The 24,344-nt window shown below is 34.0% G+C and overlaps 1 protein-coding gene across 3 annotated transcripts in view; it reads right to left on the bottom strand.

Moving 5' to 3' along the window:
• Positions 1-23,937, bottom strand: part of SANBR (SANT and BTB domain regulator of CSR) — a 63,739-nt gene extending 39,802 nt beyond the window's left edge. The window contains exons 1-7 of one of the 3 annotated variants that reach the window (XM_051975342.1): positions 23,311-23,937; positions 16,520-16,675; positions 10,677-10,863; positions 9,756-9,849; positions 7,630-7,868; positions 6,299-6,357; positions 3,384-3,544 (exon numbers count right to left, since the gene is read on the bottom strand). In XM_051975342.1, the coding sequence (XP_051831302.1) occupies positions 3,384-3,544; positions 6,299-6,357; positions 7,630-7,868; positions 9,756-9,849; positions 10,677-10,863; positions 16,520-16,666 (887 nt within the window). In that variant the 5' untranslated portion in view covers positions 16,667-16,675; positions 23,311-23,937. The remainder of the gene's footprint in view (positions 1-3,383; positions 3,545-6,298; positions 6,358-7,629; positions 7,869-9,755; positions 9,850-10,676; positions 10,864-16,519; positions 16,676-23,310) is intronic. The other 2 variants (XM_051975340.1, XM_051975341.1) reach the window with 2 other exon arrangements.
• Positions 23,938-24,344: the final 407 nt, after the last annotated feature.

Below are 24,344 nucleotides of genomic sequence, written 5' to 3'. Positions count from 1 at the left end.
TATTACACTTAGGTTAAAAAATGAACTTTATCAAATGCACAGTAAAAAAAAAAAAAAAAAAGCATGATAAGTTGGCAGTTTATCAGGACTTTTTCCCGATCTGGGGGTTCAGTAGACTACATGCTTAACATGAGTCAAGAGAATGATGTGGCGGCCAAAAAGGCTACTGCTACCTTGAGCTATGTTGAGAATATGATTTCAGGAATAAGAAGATCTTGGGCTCATTAGCTCATAGATTTGCTAGTTGGAATACATGGAGAGGCCATGAGAACAATTTCCTCTTTTCATAGATGAGGAAACTGAGACCCCCCTCCCCCCCAAATTAAGTGACTTGCTCCCAGAAGTAGCATCATAAGAGTGATTTGAACCCAGGTCCTGGGTTAATTCCTCTGTACTCAGATCTGGTTAGACAGCATCTGGAATAATGTGTGGTTACTGAGTTTGTACTTGGTACAAAACACTTAGAGAAGGGCAAGCCTGGAGTCTGGCTTGAAGAAGAAACAGATAAAGGAAACCAAGATATTTAGTTTTAAGAGAAGATACAGGACAACCTAAGCATCTCAAGGGCTGCCCTGTGAAAAAGGACAAGTGCTCTGTTTGGTCCCAGAGAACAGAACAAACTGAGGGGACTGAAATGACCAACAAGCAAATTTTGACTTGATGTTAGGGAAAATTTGAGAATTAGTGACATTCCCAAATAGTAAGGATTCCATGGGGAAACAGCAGCTTGAGGCACAATGTTGTAAGAATGTGGTTGGGAATTGCAAGTACCCAAGTTCAAATCTTCCCTCAAACACAGCATATGTTAGCAGAGTGACCCTGAGCAAATTGTTTAAATTTTCAACCTCAGTATCCTCACCTGTAAAATGGAGATTTTGCTATTTTACTACCTACCTCACAAGATATCTCAAATGAGATTTTATACATTATGTATATGCATATATATGTGTGTGTATATCCGTATACACACACATATAAAGTGCTTCATGAATATTAAAGCTATATAATATAGCTAATATGTATAATATATGTAATATATATTAAAGCTATAAAAATATTATCTCTTATTATATCATCATCATTATTAGTGGGTTCCTGGAGATCTTTAAGTAGAAACTGGACTACCACTTTAATTATTATGCATCTATACTAGACAAAAAGGAAATGGTCCCTGCTCTTAAGGATTATTCTCAATGGGGAGACAACAGTTACAACATATGTTACAGGAGAAATTCTTTTTTGGGTATAAATTTTCCTAGAAAGACACTAAGGTATCATCCAACTCTGAAGTTCTGAAATTGTGAGACAAAAAGCAAAGTTCCTGTCTTCCAAGAGTTTATATCATATCATGAGAAGCATGCCCACATCTATGTAAATATAAAATGTATAGACATTATTTCTTGGGGTGAGATACTAAATATAGTCTTCCTGCAGCAGGTGGCAGCTGAGTTTTGAAGAAAATGAAGGACATTATAAAGCAGAGTTGGATAGGGAATTCATTACAGATGGGGGACATGGGAGGAAATAAGTATGCCAAAAAATGCAAATGAGATTTTGTTGATGAGGGACATCAAGTAGGTCAATATAGCATTAAGTACATGAAGGAAAGTAATGGGCAGTAAGCTTGGAAAAGGCTGATATCAGATTGTGAAGAGCTTTAAAACCCCAAAAGAAAAGTTTGTATTTTACCCTAAAGATTATCAGGAACCTAAGGAGAGTCTTGAGCTAGAGAGTGACATGATCAACATTATACTTTAAGAATATCACTTTGACAATTGCCAGATTTGATGATTAAGAGATCACTGGTTACCTTGGAGAGGGTAATTTTAGTACATGTAAGGAAGCTCTGGTGTGGAAGGAAACTCCCTTTGCTAGTGAATAGCATCATTTTTTTTTTTTTTTAGAATGAGAAGTATTTAAGGATTGGTTATTCTGTGTTAAATACTGGGGATTCTAATGAAAAATAAGAGTCCTCAAAGTCAAGGAGCTTATAGTCTAAAAGGAGTGGTGGTCAGGGATAGGGGTTTTGGTTTGGGAAGTTACAAAGTTGCTAAGCTGGACAATACAGAAATTCATTAATGTATCCTTTCTAGAGCAATGGCAAATAATAAACTGATTACAGTCCTCAAACAGGGGAAAGTTTGAAGATGCAAAGGCCAACAATGCCCAGGTGAAAATAAAGACATTTTCACCAGCAGCTGCTGGAGACATTAAGAAGCTAAGTGATTTATTCACCACTTAACATGTATCAGGGGAAGGACTTTCTATTTTTTTCTACTCTGAGGCTGGCTCTCTTTCCATAGTTATAAGCAAGGAACTGTTGAGAGTAATTTAAAATTAGTGCTACAAAGAGTTTTATGACATAATCCTTAATTTAATGAATCCAATTTGGGATATATATCAAAGAATAAAAAATCCCAAACCATCTACAAAAAAGGAAGTATAAATCACATATGAATGATTCAGAGACTAAGTGTTGTAGGAGTTCATTCATAGGATGGAAAAATCACTCAGCTAGAAAGATCTGAGAAATTTACAGTAGAGGAAGTAGTTGGGCTACAAGAGATATAAGGGGAAAGAGAACAGGAATTTAGTTGGCAGAGGTTGTGAGAGAAGGCATTTCTATCAGAGAAAATAGCACATGCAAAAATTATGAAGGTCAAATACCTGTTGCATTCCAAGAATGGAACACAGACCAATTTGGTTGGAGAACAGGATTCATATGCAGGAGTGTGGTGAAATATAAAGCTATAAAAGGTAGGCTGAGGCAAGGAAGTGGGTTTTGTACTGCGGTAGGAAGTATGAGGCTATAAGGGCCTGAACCAGATTGTTAGAAGGATTGCGTAGAAGGAAAAGATGCTAAAATTACTTAAATAGCTTTACCCAAAAAATACTTTAATAGAAAACCAAAACCAATTCAAACAAAAATTAAAGATTTGTAGAATTCAGCCACCTTCTGTTTGAAGCACTTTATCTCAACTACAAAGTCATATTTTTCCTACCTGGATGTAACTTTTATAATTGTGTAGTACTTTTCTATTTTGTTAATAGCCTCTTTCTTATAATTCTGTGAGACACAAGAAGGAAACAGATATGAGACATAGTAAGTGACTTAAGTCTACTGGGTCAGGATTAAAACCCAAGTATTCTTAAGTGTTTTTTTCCTAATATTCAATGTTGTTTTGAGTCTAAAACCATCTACCATTGCAGTGTGTTTTAAAAAAGTATTTATTTAAATGTTTTAAAATTATTGACCATTCAGTTGACATCTTTTCTATAAGAAGGATATTTCACATATACGGTTCTAAAAATATTCAAAGATAAAACCGATTTATTTTTTAAAGGAAAAATGATGAATTTCAAATTTAAGTTTTGAAATTTACCTCCTAAACTTATCTTTTTTGTCCTTTACATCATCAACTTCATTATGTGTGAACAGATCAGCTATACGTGTAAGGAGATTTGCATTAATACAATTCATGTTGCATGGGGTGGATACTATAGCATTCATGTGTTTATGGCAATAATGAATACACTGTTCAACCTACAAAGAAAAAAAAAAAAAGACAATGAATATAGAAAATGCTAGGATGAATGCTGATGTTTCTCTATATCAACAAGGTCACACAATAAACATTTATGATGGGACTAATCCAAGTACATAACACTAAATTTTGTCTAGTATTAATACCATTGCACAGGTGATGTGGCACATAATGTTTTAAATTTACAGAATAAAATACTTAAGAATATTTGTGTATTCTTAAGTATTTCTGAATGTTTTAAAGTCTTCCAACTCATGGCACATAATCTAAAAGTCCTATCATTAGGCTGAACCATATCTTCATAGTATTCCTGGTCTATTGTGACTTTTCAAGACCCCAAATTATGAAAAGTTTGTAAGCTTAACATGATTACAAACAACACTGTGGTATAATTCAGATAAGTTTCATGAGTCGTTCAGTCCAAATTTACATAAGAAATACATATGACATTGTGAAAAAATTTAAGAATTAACAATGAAAAACATTTTAATAAGTCTGAAAGTAATGAGAACTTTTTTTTTTGCAAAGTTCAAAACCCTTCACAATTAAGTTTCATGATTTATTCTAGGAAACAATAAAAGTGGACTACAGTCAGTTTTAAGTAATAAACCTTTCTGAACAGAAGTTGATATTCAGATAAGACCCAACAAGAGTCTATCTATGAGACCATGCTTCAAAGGCATTCTGGCTTAGGAGGGTCTGTTAGATGAGCTATTGATAAAGCCCTCAAGAGGGTCCACCCAAGATAAAGAATTAGAGTAGAACTTTAATGAAGATTACACGATACAATTCAAGAAAAAATTTATTAAATGTTTAGGATGTGCAAAGGACCAGTACCATGGTGGATGGGAGGATATATAAACACAGTATTTCATGCCATGGAGGAGATAGTGTCTGAAGGAAGAGAGGTTTCTAAGAGACAGAGATGAGGAAGAAGAGCATTCCAGGAAGAAGCAAGAAAACAGTTTGTACTGCAAACTTCTAGAGTGCCAATCGGACCATAGCAGAGGTGTTTCATCTAGTGTGGATGGCTTTAAAATATTAGGTTGAAGATTATTTTATCCTAGAGACCAACAGGAGCCACGCAAGATTTCTGAAAAAGTGAATGCTTTAATCACATTTATTTTTTAAGAATATTCATTTGGTAGCTATCTAGAGGAAGACCTCAAGCAAGGATACTAATGAATAAGCTACTGCAATGAGGACCTGGAGTAGGGAGTCTGGGGAAATAGCAGAGAAGATAGTGAGTGCAAGAGATGTGGACCTAGAATCAATGAAACTTGGGAACAAATTAGATGTGGGAGATGAGGGAAAGGGAAAAGTCATGGAGGCCTCCTTGTCACCTGGATTGGCCTTCTTGCCTCCCTCCCATTCAACTAGATTTTAGTCATTCCTCCTTCCCTTCTCAGCATCTCTTGTCTCCTCTAGCTGGTTCACCCACCTCACTTCTCACCTTCATTATCTCCATTTTCCTTGCAATTTTCCAGTAGGCTGCCAAATGGGATCCCCAAGACAATATAGCCATGCCATTGTCTGCAACATTCTGTGCCATGTCACAGTGGTCTTGTGCACCTGGAATGCACTCCTTTCTCATCTCTTTTTGAATCCGTAGATTGCTTTAAGCACAGCCCAAGTCTGCCCTTAGATGTAAGGCTTCCCCCTTGCCTCTTGGTATTCTCTCTCTCCTGAAATTACTTTGCATTTAATTATCTATGAACATGTTGCACATGATGGTAAAACACAAACTCTTTGAGGCCTGCAACTATTTGTTTATGTCTTTCACTAGGGTTTTACATATAACAGGCACTTAATAAATGTTTGAGTGAATTTGGGAAGATTCAGAACGGAGCTTTAGGAGTCTAGTTGGTAGTGCAATGATGGTAATATATAAAAGGTTACAGAAAAATAAAAGTACTATTTATCATTGCATTTTTTTTTTTTTTTTTTTTTGCTGAGCCAATTGGGGTTAAGTGACTTGCCCAGGGTCACACAGCCTGGAAGTGTTAAATGTCTGAGGCCAGATTTGAACTCAGGTCCTCCTGACTTCAGGGCTTGTGTTCTATCCACTGTATTTTTTAAAAAAAGTGGATATTACAGTAAGTACCATTTATGTTGATGTTTTAATGATAACACCAAATCTAGACATGAGCATTTATTAATTTTTTGGTATGCCTATACAAAAATGGTATGCCATTAAAAAACTTGAGCATTAATTTCTTTATTCCTTGCAATACATAAAATAGTGAGAAATTAATTATATTGTAAAAACTTCAATTTTATACTAAGTATTAACTTAATCAGATTATTCTTCCTTAAAAGTTGGTTGTCAAAATAAAATTAGTTTGGAGGCAAACATGCGATTGTTTTGCTTCATCCCATCTAAGAATGAGGTCTCTACTTTTACTGGTATATAACAAGTAACAATAATAACAATTTACATTTATATATTTTAAGTTTTGCAAAGAGCTTTATATTTTTTCATCTCATTATTATCTCTGATCCCCTCTCACATTCCTCAAAACTGGACTCTCTAAGAGCTAGTAAATTATTCTCAAAAACATTTTTATTTAGGATTGTTTCTAAAAGGGATATTAGATTCATTTTAATTGAACAATTTGGAATGAAAAGATGTGGCAGGACTTTCAGATACCTGAAGAATAAAAAATCAAGATGTATACAGTGATCAAGCATTCCCAATATAATGAAGTAAAATACTGATGTAGTAAAAAGCTTAGGACTCTACAAATACTTACTAATGAATCCATCTTCAAAAATTCAGAAGAAATTAGAATTGAAATGACATTTCCTGGTTCTAAAAATAAATGGGAAAAAATGATTAGTTCACATATCTCTTCCTTTATTTGTGACAGAATTTCCATATAATAGACTTAGTTGGCAAATGAAAAGCAATGAAATGTAGATCATTCTATATAATACAGCTTAAATTCAAAGTTAAATTTAGGATTTACTGAAAATCAGCAGCAGAAAATGAGCAAATGAGCGTACCAACCATATTCAAAAGCCCTTTTCATCCCTCAAAATAAGTGAAAAAATAAAAAGTAACTCAATTAATCCCCACATTTCATGAAGATAAATTATCCTACTTCCTCACTGGAAAAATACAGAAAAGCTGAGATGATCTGACATCATTAATGTTGTTCCAAATAGATCTATGATCAGTATTTTAGATAATGTAAGACTTCTAAAAAGAAGTAAAATATCACTACTAAAGAGATTTTGAAACTACTTTCTAAATATAGAATAAGTGAACTTTAAGAATGTAGCCAGGAGTAAGAGCAGTACTTCCAGTTCCTAAAATAACAAATATTTTGTTCCCATTTTGAAAAATGGTTATTTAAGGTATTATTTCATATGGACATTTATTGGAGCTAAGAAGCATGCAGCTTTCCTATCTAATTATGGTAGCTTCATGATTCATCTTGCTTATCAGATTAACTTGACCACTAATAGTATTACATAATGGGAGGAATCTTAGAATTGGAAAGTCTTGGACTCTAATTCTTCTGAAGGTATAGTGGCTATGTAGCCATAGACAAGTGGCTTTACCCTCTCAGTTTATCTTAGACAATTGTTTCAGACTAGAAGCTAAAAATTGATTATCAGTGGAGATTTCTACATGCTGATGAAAAACACCAACTCACCAACGCACATATATATTATCAATTCAAAGAATACCAGGTTTTTAAGTGTCAGTACTGATGAGGAAGTTACATGTGCTGTAAATCCAATGGGAAAGGCTCTAAAGAAAAATTTTAGTTTTGTGTAAGATGTTTTTATTAGAGAATACACTATATGACTACATGTCTTTATCCTCTAAAAAATGACTTGGAAAATGTCATTTTTAATATCTGAAGAGCTATCCTCTTGTCAGAAACTATTATAATTTATTAATTTATAAAGAGGGATTATGTGTCCATTTCCTAAAAGACTAATACCAATGTGGATTTAAATGAACACTATACTTTGAAACAATTTTCCCCATCTCATTATTGCACCTATAAAGCAACTACAGGATGGCATTCCAGCTTCTTAATGAATGCCTGTACTAAATAAGCACTTTTACCTAAAGTGGGTATCTCACAATTTTCATTTTCCTTAGAGTTCCTTTTCACATACTGTATCAACCAGTTGAAGATGTGAACATCACAGTGAACTGAAATGTCCACTTCCTCCCAGCGCTGGGCATCCACTGAGAGATATTCAGCAAAATACTTCATTTCTGATATCAAAAGATCTCGAGGGCAAGTAAAATCTTCTTTCAGGTTTTTTGCTTCATCACATACATGAATCACCATATTTGGCCTTCATTTAAAAAATTACAAAGAAAAGAAATTATCACAGTTTGAAAAGGAGAGTCCAACCCATATTTATTACAAACAGAAAGATAAAAACTGAAGATATATTTGAAGCAGTTTTGTGGAATTTTATTATTCTGGTAGTCTACTAAATTTCAAATTTTATGTACTTACATAACTAAAAATAACTTTTAACAAGTAAATGTCACCTCACAGGTGAACAATCTGCTTTTGGTTATTAGCAATTGACACAATTAAATGTATACTATTTTATGCAAAACTTTAAAAAAAACTTTGTAAGAACAGCACAAAGAAATTAAATAAATGGGCATAATTCCTGGTGTGAAAAAACAATCTTAGTCGATTAAATAAGGATTTCAAGCAATTATAGGAGAAGGGAGATTAGTAAATGAAGAAAGAAGAATGAAATACTTAAAACCCTTTGTTATTATTTTAAAATGGAAAATAATGTAAATTTTAAAATCAGTATAAGAAATATAAGGACAAAGACAAGGGTTGTAACAGATGGGAAGGCAAGGATTAGTTATGATCTTCTTTCTAAATATTTTTTGGGGTAAGGGAAATACTAGCCATGTTAAAAAAAATTACAAAGTAACTGGTCATAAACAACAAAAGAAAAAAAATACTTAGAGGTTTACTTACCTTTTTAAAAAGGAGTTTATACAATGAGAAGACAAGACAGTGTAGTACAGTGGAAAAAGCAATGGCTCTGGAGTCAAGAGGACATGAATTCAAACCTCACCTTTGAAGCTCATTATTTTTGTGACCTTGGGTTTCATCTCCCCGGGGTTCAGTTTCCTTATTTGTAAAATAAGGGGTTATACTAGATAACTTCTAAAGTTCCTTCTAGCTCTAGAGCTATGATCTTATAAAATTTACCTTTCTATAGTGATTTATAAAGTTTATACATGAAATGATTGATATATTTAAGAGCTAATATTACCAGAAAATATTAACAAATATATATTTAAAACACATGTTAATTTGGTTGATGGAATAGAAAGTTAATTTTAATATATTACCTGACTTTAATTTTCTTTACTCAAAAGACAGTATAAAAAAATAATGGAAAACATTAATTTTAAGCCAAATCTTGCTTTGGATCACTTTATAAAAGAAATATAGGAACAGAACAGATTCATTGAATAATAGAAGCCACTGTGTATTTGAATGTCTACATAGTAATCTGTATGAGCAGTTGCCCTATTCCTCAATTTCTGGCCCCTGGGAGCTGGAAAAAAAAGGGTGGTGGTGGGGAATAGGATGATAAATCCAAGAATTTTAAATGCAAAAAAAAAAAAAAAAAATCAACTAACCATTAGGGAAAAATTATAATTTATAATTGTTTTCTATCAGTCAAAATAAATGATAATTAATTTTAAAAATCTATTGTCATGATTTAGCAATTTTTAAAAAGTTAGATGCAATACATAAATATTAGGTAAAAACAATACATTTTTAGTGAAATTCAGTAAAAAGAGTTTGATGTTAAGTCTGAGTGGCATTCAGTTCAAACTCCATGAAATTTACAATAAATCTTATTTGAAATCAAATCTAGGCTCACCATTTATAAAGTCAATGAAATAGAGGGAAAAAAAAACATTCTTTAGATTCTTTCAATCACTCTTCAAAGTTTTACTTTATATTTACAGCAATTATAAATGTAAAAATAAAGTTCAATTTGTTAAGATATAAATTAGTAATAAACCATAAATTAGGATTTTACACAGGATGACCTGAAACCAAATTTTGGTATTAATATTGTAATTGAATATCATTACATTATAGTAGGGGACTTAAGAAAGTTTCTATCACGTGCTTTATAATTTAAAAGTAATATTAGTTTTTATGCAATAAAAAACCAGCCTCCTACCCTTCTGTTTCATCAGCCTTTTCTCCATCTTTATGAGCAGTGCAGTTTTCATTTTCTGAAGAACAATTCCGTGTGGAAGCTATACTAGGTCTTCCTTAAATACAGAAAACAACAATAACAAATTAAAAGAATGTTTAGAGTTTATGACTTAACTTGGTTTCTGACATACTGAGTGGTATAGTAAAAACTATCCCTTCACAAATATACATGAACTGAAGGCACTGTAAATCAGCTGGCATTCTTCGTAAATTTTTCTAACAGTATTTGAAAGTATCATAATAGAAAAAAAGAACTAATATTGCTAATGATGGCAATTGTTTTCCTAAATAATACATCCATATTATTTTTATATGGAAGACACTAAAAAGGACTTTTAAGGGGAGAAAAAGAAATAACAGTCAACAACAGGAATGCTCTGACCCTGAGAGATAAAATCATTTAACATACATTAGGTGTATCTAATATGAGCAATTGTTTTGATTGTCACTACTGAAAATGATTCTTCTAACTGACAATGGTTAATTAATCAATATAGCTCCTGAACAGGGTATAGAGTAAAGGAATAATAGAGAAGCTGCTCTTCTAAATAGGAAAGCAAAATCTATCAAAGAAAAAAATAACTGAAACATCAAGTATGAATATGAATGAAAAAGCATATAAATGTATTGCCAGATATTGTGCTAAATGCTGAAGATACAATTAGAGAAAATAGCCCTTACTCTAAAGTAGTTCACAGTCTAATAGGAGGAAAAACACATAAAGGAGGGTCAAGCTGCAACTCAGAAAAATACGATTTAATCTCTTCATATTAAAGCACTTGAGAACATTCAAATTCTGTGTCTTTATGATGTGGTATTGGATGTATCTGGCCTTCAGGAAAAATAACTATGATAAAAATGATAGATTTATTCTAAAGCTTACCTGTTTTGGAAACTGAATTCTGTCTAAGAGGTGGCTCCTGAAACTCTCCATGTGTGTCAAGGAGTGAGGATTTGATGTATGTTGCTAAGTTTTCAACAGAACTTCTTCCAGATGCCATGAGAGGACTGTACTGATTGTCAACAGGTGAACTTCCACTGCTTTTCAATTCATCAAATCTTTTTGCACACTGTCATAAAATTTAAAAAAAGGAAAGAAGAAAGGTAAGGAAAAAAGCATCTTGGTACCATAAGTTCCTTTTTTATGAACAGTGATTTAATATTAACAGATATTAATCTTGGTTTGTGACACCTGGAAATCATTACCAAAAATGCCAAAACAAATCTTTGATGTGCCTTTAAATTTTTTAAAAATGAAGTTCAAAATTGATTTTTTCCATATCCTTCTGCATTAACTATATTTTTCTCTACTGTATTTTTATCATTTGCTGGTAGTTTCATAATTTAATTTGAAAACCTGGATTTTGGTTTAAAGTTATATGATCAATACTTTTAAGCTTTAAAAATAAATTCTATCCTGAAACTATTATAATAATGATTTAGTATATGGACCCACACCTAACACCATATATCAAGATAAGATCAATATGGGTCCATGATTTAGGCATAAAGAACGAGATTATGAATAAATTTAGAGGAACATAGAATAGTTTATCTCTAAGACTTGTGGAGGAGGAAGAAATTTGTGACCAAAGATGAACTAGAGACCATTATTGATCACAAAATAGAAAATTTTGGTTACATCAAATTAAAAAGCCTTTGTACAAACAAAACTAATGCAAACAAGATTAGGAGGGAAGCAACAAACTGGGAAAACATCTTCACAGTTAAAGGTTCTGATAAAGGCCTCATTTCCAAAATATATAGAGAATTGACTCTAATTTATAAGAAATCAAGACATTCTCCAATTGATAAATAAATGGTCAAAGGAAATGAACAGACAATTTTCAGATGATGAAATTGAAACTATTTCCACTCATATGAAAGAGTGTTCCAAATCACTATTGATCAGAGAAATGCAAAATAAGACAACTCTGAGATACCACTACACACCTGTCAAATTGGCTAAGATGACAGGAAAAAATGATGAATGTTGCAGGGGATGCGGGAAAATTGGGACACTGATGCTTTGTTGGTGGAGTTGTGAATGAATCCAACCATTCTGGAAAGCAATCTGGAATTATGCCCCAAAAGTTATCAAAATGTGCATACTCTTTGATCCAGCAGTGCTACTACTGGGCATATACCCCAAAGAGATACTAAAGAAGGGAAAGGGACCTGTATGTGCCAAAATGTTTGTGGCAGCCTTGTTTGTAGTGGCTAGAAACTGGAAAATGAATGGATGCCCATCCATGGGAGAATGGTTGGGTAAATTGTGGTATATGAATGTTATGGAATATTATTGTTCTGTAAGGAATGACCAGCAGGATGAATACAGAGAGGATTGGCAAGACTTACATGAACTGAGGCTAAGTGAAATGAGCAGAACCAGGAGATCGTTATATACCTCAACAACGATACTGTATGAGGATGTATTCTGATGGAAGTGGATTTCTTCGACAAAGAGAAGATCTAACTCAGTTTCAATTGATCAGTGATGGACAGAAGCAGCTACCCAGAGAAAGAACACTGGGAAATGAATGTAAACTGTTTGCATTTTTGTTTTTCTTCCTGGGTTATTTTTACCTTCTGAATCCAATTCTTCCTGTACAACAAGAGAACTGTTCGGTTCTGCACACATATATTATATCTAGGATATACTGTGACATATTTAACATGTATAGGACTGCTTGCCATTTGGGGGAGGGAGTGAAGGGAGGGAGGGGAAAAATCGGAACAGAATTGAGTGCAAGGGATAATGTTGTAATATATTACCCTGGCATGGGTTCTGTTAATAAAAAGTTATAATTATTTTTAAAAAAAGCTTTAGTAGTCATAAAATGATTATTTGATCCTGCATTCTCATAATTTACTTATAAAAATTCTAATTTCTAAAAAAGTTTCAAAAATAAATTTTTAACATTTTTATTTCATTGTTTCCTAATTATGTACCCTTAAAAAAACCAAACCATTCATTTCTTTTAAAATTCAAGTTCTAAATTTTCTCCCTCCATCTTGTCCCTTCTCTATCCCTTGAGAAGGTAAGTAGTATGATATTGATTATACAGGTGAAAAGGTATGCATTTTATAGTCCTTAGTTGTAGTTCCACACTATTCTCCAGAATAATGGGACTAGTTCACTACTCCACCAAAAAGTACATTAGTGCTCCATTTTCCCCACATCTCCTTTAGCATTTATCATTTTCCTTTTCTGTCATGAGAGTCAATCTGATATCTCAAGAGTTGTTTTAATTTGCACTTACCTAATCTGTGATAATTTAAAAGCATTTTTTTCACATAGTTATTGATACCCTTAATTTCTTCTCTTGAAGACTGCCTGTCCATATTCTTTGACCATTTATCGAATGGAACACAGCTCACATTTTCATAAATGTTTACTTACCTACACATTTGAAAAATAAGGTCTTTATCAGAGAAACCTGCTGTAAAATTTCCCCTAGTTTCTAGTTTTCTTTATAATTTTGGCTACATTAGTTTTGTCCATGCAAAACATTTTTAGTTTGATGTTAACAAAAGTTATCCATTTTATTTCATAAGATTCTATCTTCTTGTTTAGTAATAAATTCTTCCTTTATCCAAGATTGACAGATTTCCATGCCCGCCCCCCCCTCCTTCCCCAATTTACTTATTTCACTTTTTGTCTAAATCATTTATCCATTTTGTATATGGTGTGAAATGTCAGTCTACGCGTAGTTTCTTTCAAACTTCTTTTAATTTTGCCAACAATTTTTGTCAGGTGACAAGTACTTACCCCAAAGGCTTGAATTTTGGGTTTATCATACACAAGATTACTATGGTCATTTATTACAGTGAACTCTATACCTAATCTGCTCTCTTGATCAACCTCTCCTAGCCAGTATCAGATTGTTTTCATGATAACTTTGTAATAGAGTTTGAATTCTGGTTTACCTAGATTACCTTTCTTTGCATTTTCCCCCATTGATTCACTTTTATATCTTGATATTTTAATTTTCCAGATGAATTGTTACTAATTTTTTTATCTTTATTTTATGGCATCGAATAAGTAAATTAATTTGGTAGAATTTTCATTGTTATTATATTTGTTGGGCCTACTCACAAGTAGTTAATATTTCTCCACTTGTTTAGCTCTATTTTTATTTGTGCAAAGGCTGTTTTGTAATTGGGTTCAGTTAGTCCCTGAGTTTGTCCTAGTAGGAAGATTCCCAAGTATTTTATGTTGGCCATATTTATTTTATATAGAATTTCTATTTCTTCCTGCTGGACTTTGTTGGTCGTCTACAGATTCATTGATTATTTATGAGTTTATTTTATATCCTACAACTTTTTGATTTTTGGTAATTTGATTTTCTTTCCCTTTTTTTTTTCTTAAATGCACTAAGTACAAAATAAGAAAAAAGCTAGAAAAGGAAAATAAAAACAAAACAAAACAGAACATTGTCATGTGCCCAGCAGAACAACATGGAGGATTCAAAACATATAACAATAAATTTCCATTTCAAGAAAGCATATATAATAATAGAAGGAATAATATTCGTATTCACAAGTGTCCATATTTTCTTTGGTTCCTTACAGATTATTCATTTATTCTCTGCTGCACACTTTTTATTTTTTGCTTTGTTCTTTTTTTTCCCCTTTAATCCTCTCTCCATCTCCAAGCAGGCAACACATAAGCAGAGATATATTTATATATACACATACACATATACATTCACAGCCACCTACAGATCACAAACATAGAGCTTCATGCAAATATATCTATATATACTCAGATATATACACACACATTTACCCATATGCAAACATGCATCTAAAACAATATTAATATGGCTGACATTTAATATAGATTTCTCTCAATTGAACCTTTAATTTTGACTTTGTCTAAGATCAATGATTACTAATGCATTTTTTCCTAATAGATTCTATTCCTGATCCTTGTTGTAGTGTTTGTATATATCTCTTGTTTATTATTCCTGATAATTCTTTTACTTTCATTCTTCTTTTTAACTTGCCTTCCTATTAACTTTCCCTCACCCATGAATCCTTTGTCTTCTATCCTTTCCTTCCCTCTTTATCTCTTACCCCAATACACCTTGTCCTACTGCTATAAATCTATACATCCTTCTTTACCCCACCTTATCTTAGTCCCTTCTCCCCACCTTATTGCCTTAAAGATTTGTGTTCCCTATTTAACCCATTCTCGATATGAGTAGGTTTTCAATGAGTCCTCCTCCCCCATCTAATGCCTCTATCAGTTCTTCTTCTGTACCTCATTTGTATGACATAATATTTTTTACCTTTTCCCAGACAGTAATCAGATCATATTCAACTCTGCCTCAATCTTTCTTTTGAGCTCCCCAATTACTGATGTCAATCTTAAATATTTATACATTCCAAGTACAATAGTATTTGTCCATGTTGAGTTTCTTGAAATTAATTTATATTGGCTCTTATATGTTAATTTTTCTATCAAGTTCAGGTTTGGTTGAGATAAAGTCCTGAAAATCTGAAAGTTCACTGAATGTCTATTTTTTCTGCTCAATATTATGGATAATTTTGCTAGATATGGTATTTTGGCCATGGGCCTAGTTCTTTTGATTGCTCGTATATATCATTCCAGGACCTGCAGTCTTTTTTTGTTATATGATTGTTGCTAAGTCCTGTACAGTTCTAATTGTAACTCCAGCACATCTGAAATTTTTTTTATTTCTTGCAAAACTTTCTCTTTAATCTTCAAAATCAGGTAATAATGTTTCCATGTATTTTCCACAAAACATCTCTTTAAGGTAGTGACTGGTATAATTTTTTTATTTCTATCCCCTGTCTTATTCTAATTATTCTGGGATAATTTTCTTTGATGATTTCTTGCATTATTGTGTCAAGATTCTTTTTTTTTGGTCACAGCTTTCAAGTAGTCCAATTATTTTTATATTTTTTTCTTCTTGATCTATTCTCCACTTTTTTTTTAAGAAGACATTTCACATTCTATTCTATTTTCTCATTCTTTATGTTGTGCTTTGTTATTTCTTATATATAAGAAATGGTCTAATAGTTTCACTGGCTGCTTCTTTCTTTAAAAAAAAAATCAAGTTAACCAATGGTTTGTTTTATGAGAGCTTTTCCCCATAAAACCAACTTTTAGTTTTATTTATTAGTTTTCTTAAACTTTCAATTTTATTAATTTCTTTTTTGAGATTTCCAGGATTTCCATTTTGGTGTTTAATTGGGAATTTTTAATGCCTTTTTTTCTTATAATTTTTTAAAGCTGCAGGCTCAATTGATTGATCTGCTTATTCTGCTATATTAATGTACATTTCTAAACATATAATTTTCCCCTTATGTACTGCTTTGGCAGTATCTCACATTTACCATGTGACTATACTGGAAAACAGAATGAAAAATTTTCAAAGTTCAATGAAGCAACTATATATGAAGTTAAAAGAAGGTAACTGCTTTTCTTATTTAATAAATTAACCAAAAATATCTGAAGCTGATTTGTAATGTGTATAACCTTGGGAGTGAGTATTTGGTTGTAAAAATCTGACACATAAAAATCTGACGCATTTTAAGTTATATAGTCACACATATATTAAGTAGACATTTTTATACAAATTACATGTACCCATGTTGTAATATCTAAAAACCTATGTAATGAAAATATTTTAATATCCTAGTAGTTATTTCTTTTAATATTATTTTTACTGGATTTTAGGTTTGAAATTTTACCTCTTTTGATGTTAATCCAGGCACTAGCCTTGCTACTGTTTCCCAGTTGATAGGCTGAGGTACTCCAATTAAAGAATAAAGGAGCATGTCCAACACCATTTGGTTATTACAGAGAAAGTTATTGTTTTCTGAATATCCACGACTCATCTTTTAGAACTAAAAATAGAGGGAAAAAAACATTATTACTTATAAAAGAAATCCGTATATAAGGGTAACAGTTTATTATGAAGAATTATTTGGTAGCAAAATATTTTACCTAAACCAAATGTTCATATTTAATACTTAAAGTAAAAATACTTAAATTTTAAAGATTTGAATTGCATTGATATGAGTATTACCTCTCCTGAGACAGACCACAATTCTCCTAATGAATAATACTGTCCACTCTGAGTTCTTACAGTCATTAAAATTCAGTATCTGTTGGCCAACCTCATGGTTTTGATCCTCTCCAAACTTATCTACTCCTGGCCAATAGGTAGTTTACCAGTAGGTAAATCTTAAAGACTGGAATATTTAAGGAAAAAATCAATTTACACCTGAATTATCTTGGAAATCTCACCTAAAAAATAGAGACTAACAAATTAAATATTGCTGATTTGTGTACTGAATAGTATTTCACAAATGGCTGACCAAAAGTTGTCAAATAATGACTAAAGAGCATAGGCTGAAGGCTCAAAAAAAATGTTAAATAGGTCAAAAGGGATTTTATCTAATGTTTTAATAGAGAATAAACATGCTATCCCAGATGTAAAACTCAGAAGTATGAGAACAGAGTATAACATGACAATTTACTAAGATAATTTGTTATTTCATGATATTCAAAATGGTTACTATGCTTCATAATTAAGTATAAATGCTAAGCAGTGTGCCTAAATAATTATAAAATTAGTTCTATTTCTGTATAGCTTAACCAAAATTTTAGTTTTTGCTTTCTGTCAATAACATTCCCCATTTTGATAGTTTAATATGTCAAAGTGTCAACAGATACCAGTTTGCCACAATATGATCAGATTTAATATCAATCATGCAACACTTCAAACCCCTGTTAAAAAACAAAGGTCTCAGAATCAACTAGGTATTATCAATTGTCCTCATATTTATACTTTACACTTTGAACCAGACAGAAGTTTTCCAGTGTTTTTTCAAATCCCTGCCCTTTAATTCTTATGTTTGCTAAGTAATATATCTAATTTCTCCTTTTCCTTATCTCTGGTTCCCGATTCAAAAGGGTATTATACTGGCAAATTGCTTGCCCAAGACTTTCAAATGATACTATGTGGTTACAAATTGAAGGAGGTAACAACCTCCAAAGAATCTAAATTATGAGTGATACAAAGAGCAATGGAAGAAACCATGGTGGATATAAGTAGAATGGAACATATTGTCAATGAAGATATAAGAAACAAGGGGCAAAAAGGGTAATATCCAGGAAAATTTTTGACTGGGGTAAAAAAGTAAAAAAAAAAAAAAAAAAAAAGAGTAAAGGATAACAAATGGACAATTGAATAGTTGCTATTCACATACATTAAGAGGCCCAAAGAAAGCCTCTAAAAGATAGCGATGGATCGTCTATGGAAGATTTATGAGAGGACAAGGTCAAGGACAGGAATTACACAGTACCACTGGAGAAAGTACCTACACTGACGAAAAACTCAAGTTCAAAGATCAATAATCTAAAAAGCATATTAAGCCTAATGCTGTATTTTTAAATGGCATTTTGTGCACGATGATATATGAATTTTGTTGGCACCCGGTGTTAATGAGGATGATTCCCTGATCAATTTGTTTATAAAAGAAAATACTTTGAAATTTTACTGAATGCTGGCCCAAAGATGAATTTTGGGTCTGGCCTTAGAGTAAACCTTATCTTTTGGCTGAGCTATAAAAGGAATTTCTCTTTGGGAACTTAGTTCTTTCTATCACTAAGAGAATGAGTAGATAGGACATAGCTAACTGCTTTTGCTGAAACATGTGTTTCAAAAGGAGAGTTTCTGGATCCCAAGGATAGACTACTTATCTTTTCTACTGCCCCATAAATACCAGTTTTTTGGAAGCAACAATAGTTCCTGGGGAGCTGTACGTACTGAAAAAATACTAGCTATAACAATAAGACAAATCAATAGTACAACAAAATAGAAACAGAATTATTCTTATCTGCATATGATACTGGTGCAAAAAGAAAATTCCCAAGAACAAAATGAAATTATGAACAGCTTAATAAGAAAAGATATAAAAAAACTGATAAAATAAAAAAACAAAGTAATATAAATTTAGAGTTGGTCAGGATAATACAGGTTAGCTAGATGAACACCTTTATTTTACAAATGAGGAAACTTAAGTTTGGCTAGGTTATGTGACTTGTTTAAGTTTGTACAGGTATTAAGTGGTAGTCAGAATTTGAATCCAGGTCTTTTACACAAAACCTTTATGCAGAAGATTTATACACAAATTGAGGATATGCTTGAAGACATTAGCAAGAAACAAGTAAACTTTTTAATGACATGACTTTTTTACATTTTATTCAGGTAGCCATTTGGCCATTGTGTTATGCTAGCTAGACTAAATCTAATTTCTGCCACACTGCTTTAAAGATTCTCCAGAAGTTCTTGTCCAAAAGGGAGTCTTTCCCCAGTAATTTATGTTCTCAGATTTATCAAACACTGGATTCCTTCCTTTAACTGCTTCTGCATCTAATAAATGCTTCTTGGTTCTTGTTTATCTAGTCTGTTTCACTGATCTAGTTTTCTAATTTTTTTTAGTTGTTTTTCAATCTTGTCCAACTCTTTGTGACCCATCTCTTGGCAGAGATACTGGATTGGTTTGCCATTTCCTTGTCCAGTTCATTTTACAGATGAGGAAACTGAGGCAAACAGGGTAAAGTGACTTGCCCAGAGTCACTGGGCAGTATCTGAGGCCAGATTTAAACTCAGGATGATGAGTCTTCCTAACTCTAGTTCCACCTAGCTGCTTTTCTATTAATCAATATCAAATAGATTTGATTACTTTTTTTTATTATAGCTTTTTATTTACAAGATATATACATAGGTAATTTTTCAGCATTGACTCTTGCAAAACATTCTGTTCCAACTTTTCCCCTCCCTTCCCCTCACTCCCTTCCCCATATAGCAGGTAGACCAATACATGTTAAATATGTTAAATACTATATATATATATATATATATATATATATATATATATATATACACACACATATAGATTTGATTACTTTTTAATAATTAATATATATGTAATGATTAATATAATTTTCATTATTTTTCTTGTGTCCCATATCTTTTAGTTTACTAAATAAATTTTTGTTATTATCTAGTTTCATACTGTTGATTAGTTCTTGAATTAATATAGCACATTCTCTTTTTTGAACGAATCTTGGATCTCACTGATTTAGGATTAATCTTCAGTGATACAAATTGCAACCCACCTGTGTCCTGCCAAAACTTTGTTACTGAGGCTTCTCCCAAGGTACTCGAGGCCTTTCTTCCTTTCTCCCAGCATAAAAAAAAATGATACCATTAGACACACTGCCCATTTCCCTTTTCTTTGCTTTGAGACTATGACAGGCCCTTGGATAAGTCATGAAAGGTCTGTTTGCTTCAATTTCCTCAACTATGAAATGAGAACATCAATTAATAACATCACTCACTGTCAGGATTGTTTAGAAAATCAAATGAGATAATATATCTAAAGCCCTTATATCTTTTTGTCATACTTTTCTTTGATGACATTCTTTACTGGTGTGGGATACTTTCTATTGTTTACATTGCAGCCTGCTCATATCTATCTTTCTATTATCCTCTATATGATATATTCTTTTAGTTCTTAGAGTTAGTGTTGTTTTTGAGGTGTTGTCATGCAGCAAGACTCATAAAATATTTGTGTTGAAAAGATGGATCTTTATTGTTATGGAAGCTTGGAGTCAATAAAGTTAACTTATAATTTCCCAAAAGTGATCCAACTAACTTTAATTCTTCCTCCTTCCCAATTCTGTTCCATTGCATTTTCGGTCTCTCCTTCCAGTTCCAGATGGAAAAACTCTATAGAGTATCCATTCAGTTACATGTTGAAATCTAGACAACAATAATTTATTTTGGTAATCTATTTGGTTTTTACTCTATGGATAGGCAAACCAAACCCCTGCAAATATGTAAAATTATAAAGCTTTTGCATAAATGGGATCAATTCAGACAGAATAAGAGAACCTTAAGTGGAGAAAATAAATCTCCAGGAACTTCTACAACATCGTGGAGATTAATGCAGTCAACCCATTGTTATCTGCAAATAGGAGTACCTTAAATTCCCCATTATCCAGGAGTGAACACTTTGAGCATACATCTCCTTGTTGCTCATCTGGTATTAAAATTATTCTGTCTTAAAAAGTCTCCAAGAAAAGCACTTAGTTATGCCAAACAACTAAGGAATAATCAAGAATCAGGCCAAGAGAAAAGAAATAGTCAAAATACACTTTTTTACTTTCCTGCATAAATATATAAACAAAAAAAAAATCCAAGGAGTTCCTATACCAATGAAATCATTGGTCTTGTCCTCATCCCTTATGGATCTTTAGCTTAATAAAGATAAATGTGCTATAACAGTAATGTTTAAATTAATGAGATTTAAGAATGTATATATGATGGATAACCTGAGATGAAACAATACTTCTATTAAAGCAATCTAAAAACCAAGCATTTCAAGCTTTAATTCCATTATCAACTGGGGTTATTTTGTAAAGAATTATTTCTTTCAATCCTAAATTACCACAAAAACATCATGTTAGTTTAACAAACATTGAACATGTATTTATTTAGCACCTATGTGCTAGGTACGTGGGATATGAGGATTCAAATACAATTAATTAAATGATTCCTACTTTTAAAGAGCTGACATTCTGGGGGGAGGGGACAAGTTTATGCATAAATATAAAGTAAATCTATCGAGAACATATACAAAGAAATATAAAGTAGTTGAATAAAGTAGAGCATAAGCAATTGAGATGAGGAACGTTTCATGTAGAACACAAATTAGTGTTATGACTATGTAATAGTTTTGCATATATAGCATGTAATTACAATTTTTAAAAAAGGGGAACACTGAATTTGGAGAATGACTTGTCCTACCAGCTTCATCTCTCCAAGAATATAGCTGCTTTCCCACTTAACTCTAATGATGGGGCTTTGGACCAAAAAGAAACTGGCTGTATTTGAAAAGGTATTAGAAGCCTCAACAATGTGAATTATTTTCAATCCTAATGCAGGCTTAAGGTGATCTCTGAGAATTTCAACTAAAACTCAGGTTGCTAGTGATTCACTAAAACAGAAAAGGCCCTTTGGGACCAAATCAGACAGTAACAACCAGTTACAGTAACAACAGTAACAAACCAGACACTTTTACCAAAGAGGGTGGAGGGATATGCATCAGAGGGGTGAGAGTGGAATGGGATCTGACTATACTCATAAGGTTGGTGTCCCATTGTCAGCCTTAAAAAAGATTTCAAAGATGGGGCTAGATTTCTGATAGGGAACTTAGATAAGAACTCTCCTTCAACCAATGGGGGTTCCCTTTCTCCACAATTTATAATCTTAGGGAGGTGTCTAAAGTACTAGGGATGAGAGAGAGTAGGTAGGTGTGAGAAGTCTCTCTCTACCATGCTGCAGCTATTTATGATCTTGAGTAATTTCAAATGCACATTAGAGAATACCCAGTGATTGATTCTTCTTGCTTCTCATTAAGTAAAAAAAAAAATTGCATTTTCTATTTTCTTTTATTTTTCTCCATGATTAAAAAAAAGTACAGTGATTTTCAACACATATTGATAGTTTTTTTTTTTAAATTGGAAAACTATTACATTAATTTTTTTTTTCAAAAAAAAATCAACAGTAATGGAATTCTGACTAGGAAAAAATATTAAGAACTTGTGAGCTGTTTAAAGAGTAATATGTTACTCTATATATGCATCTGGTCATAGGAAATACCGGCTTAAAAACATTTTGATTTAACATAGAGGTTTAAATTTTTTTTAAAAGACCATACCATGCATGAAAAAAACCGCTTCCTCAGCAGCTAAAACAATACCCAGTAAAATACTTTTGGGAAGATTTTGTTTGACTCTACAAAGGGATGCTTCGCAGAGTTCCACCCAATGAAGGACTAGAATCCAACAGACGCTCGAACATAGAAAGAAAGCGCTCAACTATGAGGACCGAAGTCACTCGATTAAGATTTCGTGACCCAGAGTCCCTGAGCGGTTTGAAGTTGGTTTAGCTCCAAAAGGTCCCTGCTCGCCCGTCACCCCGGAAAAGGGACACGATCTCGGCGGACAAGCCGTACAGGTCAGTGGGCAGCCCAGACCCTGGGTCCCGTCCTAGTCTAGCTGGAAACCTTGTCTTTCTCCCCATTTGGGGTAGGGGCTTCTCCGGGAGGGAGGAGGTATAGTAGGCGCCTGTCCCGGACGCGCACCAGCACCTTCACTACCTTTTTTCTCCGGAGGGACGTAAAGTCACCCCAAAACCCAAAACGGCTCCTCTCTCCTGGGCAAGTGGGTATCCCCTTCATCTGTAGCCGTGTCTCTTCTAAGCCTTCTCCAACCCCCCCAAGCCTCAAGATAATCTTCCCGTGCCCAAAAGGCATCACTCCCAGGCCAAGGGCATCACTCCCAGGCCGAGGGCATTACCCCCAGGCCGAGGGCATCACTCCCAGGCCGAGAGCATCACTCCCAGGCCGAGGGCGGGGCCGTGGACAAAAGGGGTAGACGCCTCGGGGACCACGAAGCCGGTTACCTCGGACGCCGTCCGTCCGTCTGGAGCAGGAGGCGGCGAAGGGCGACCCTCAGCCAGGAACCAGCGTCCTCAAGAAGGCCGCGGAGCCTGTCGCCCGGCGAAAAGAACGGAGTCGAGCTGGGCGCAGACTCGCTGATGAAGAACACGGATTCCTTGGCCCCTAATAGGGAGTCGAGGGGCGGGAACCGGCACGGAACGCGGAGACCCGCACGGCCTCGCCGCCAGCTCTCTCACTCACCTGCCCAGGGCCGGTCTCGCCGCCGCTGCCGTACCTCCGTCACCTGCTGCGGCCGGAGCGCCCCGCACACGCGCCATGAAGCTCTCGGACCCCCAGCCCGAAGCTCACAGCGCCCCTAACCCAAAGCAGAAGCCGGCGGCCGGCCCCACTGGAAGAGCGCGGAGCGAAGGAGGGACTGAGGAACTAGGCCGAACACAGCTTCACCAATCGTAGGCGAGACGAGCAACAGACGGACCAATAGGGGAGACTCTCGTCGGAGGGAGAGAGAGTGAGTGGGACGCGTCGGTGTCCATGCAGCTGCCTCGCCTTTCCCTTCACCAGTTCTTCCCTCCCACCTCACCCCTCCCCCTCCCGCTCCCGTCCACGCCCCGGCTTGTCGCAGTGCAGCGTCCCCCGCCTTCCCGGCGTCTCATCTCTTAGCAACGAACTCCCGTAGGCGGGGCCCTGGGCAACTAACCTCAGAGCCAGAAGAAAGGCAGCACTTACAAGGTTTAGATATAAGAAATTGGAAATATATATATAGAAAAGGTAGTCCGTTAGGTCAGATGATAAACTGGAATTTATGTTGCAGTATTAATAACTGACATTTTAATTATGCTTAAGTATAACAGGAAAAGTCACCTTCCCTATCCTTTCCTTTGCCTCATTGAGGGGCACAAGAGTTTTGTAATTGCTGACCAAAAGTACCATCCTTATCACAACATCTGTAAAACTATCACCTGAGTTTCCTTAGTTGAAATTTGTTTTTGAATGTCCAGCGTCTAGCACAATGCCTGGCACATAATAGTTTACTAAA

The sequence above is a fragment of the Antechinus flavipes genome, chromosome 2, assembly GCF_016432865.1.
Source record: "Antechinus flavipes isolate AdamAnt ecotype Samford, QLD, Australia chromosome 2, AdamAnt_v2, whole genome shotgun sequence".
Taxonomy (NCBI): domain Eukaryota; kingdom Metazoa; phylum Chordata; class Mammalia; order Dasyuromorphia; family Dasyuridae; genus Antechinus; species Antechinus flavipes.
Note: the sequence above shows the minus strand (reverse complement) of the source record. Positions and strands in the feature narration are given on the sequence as shown.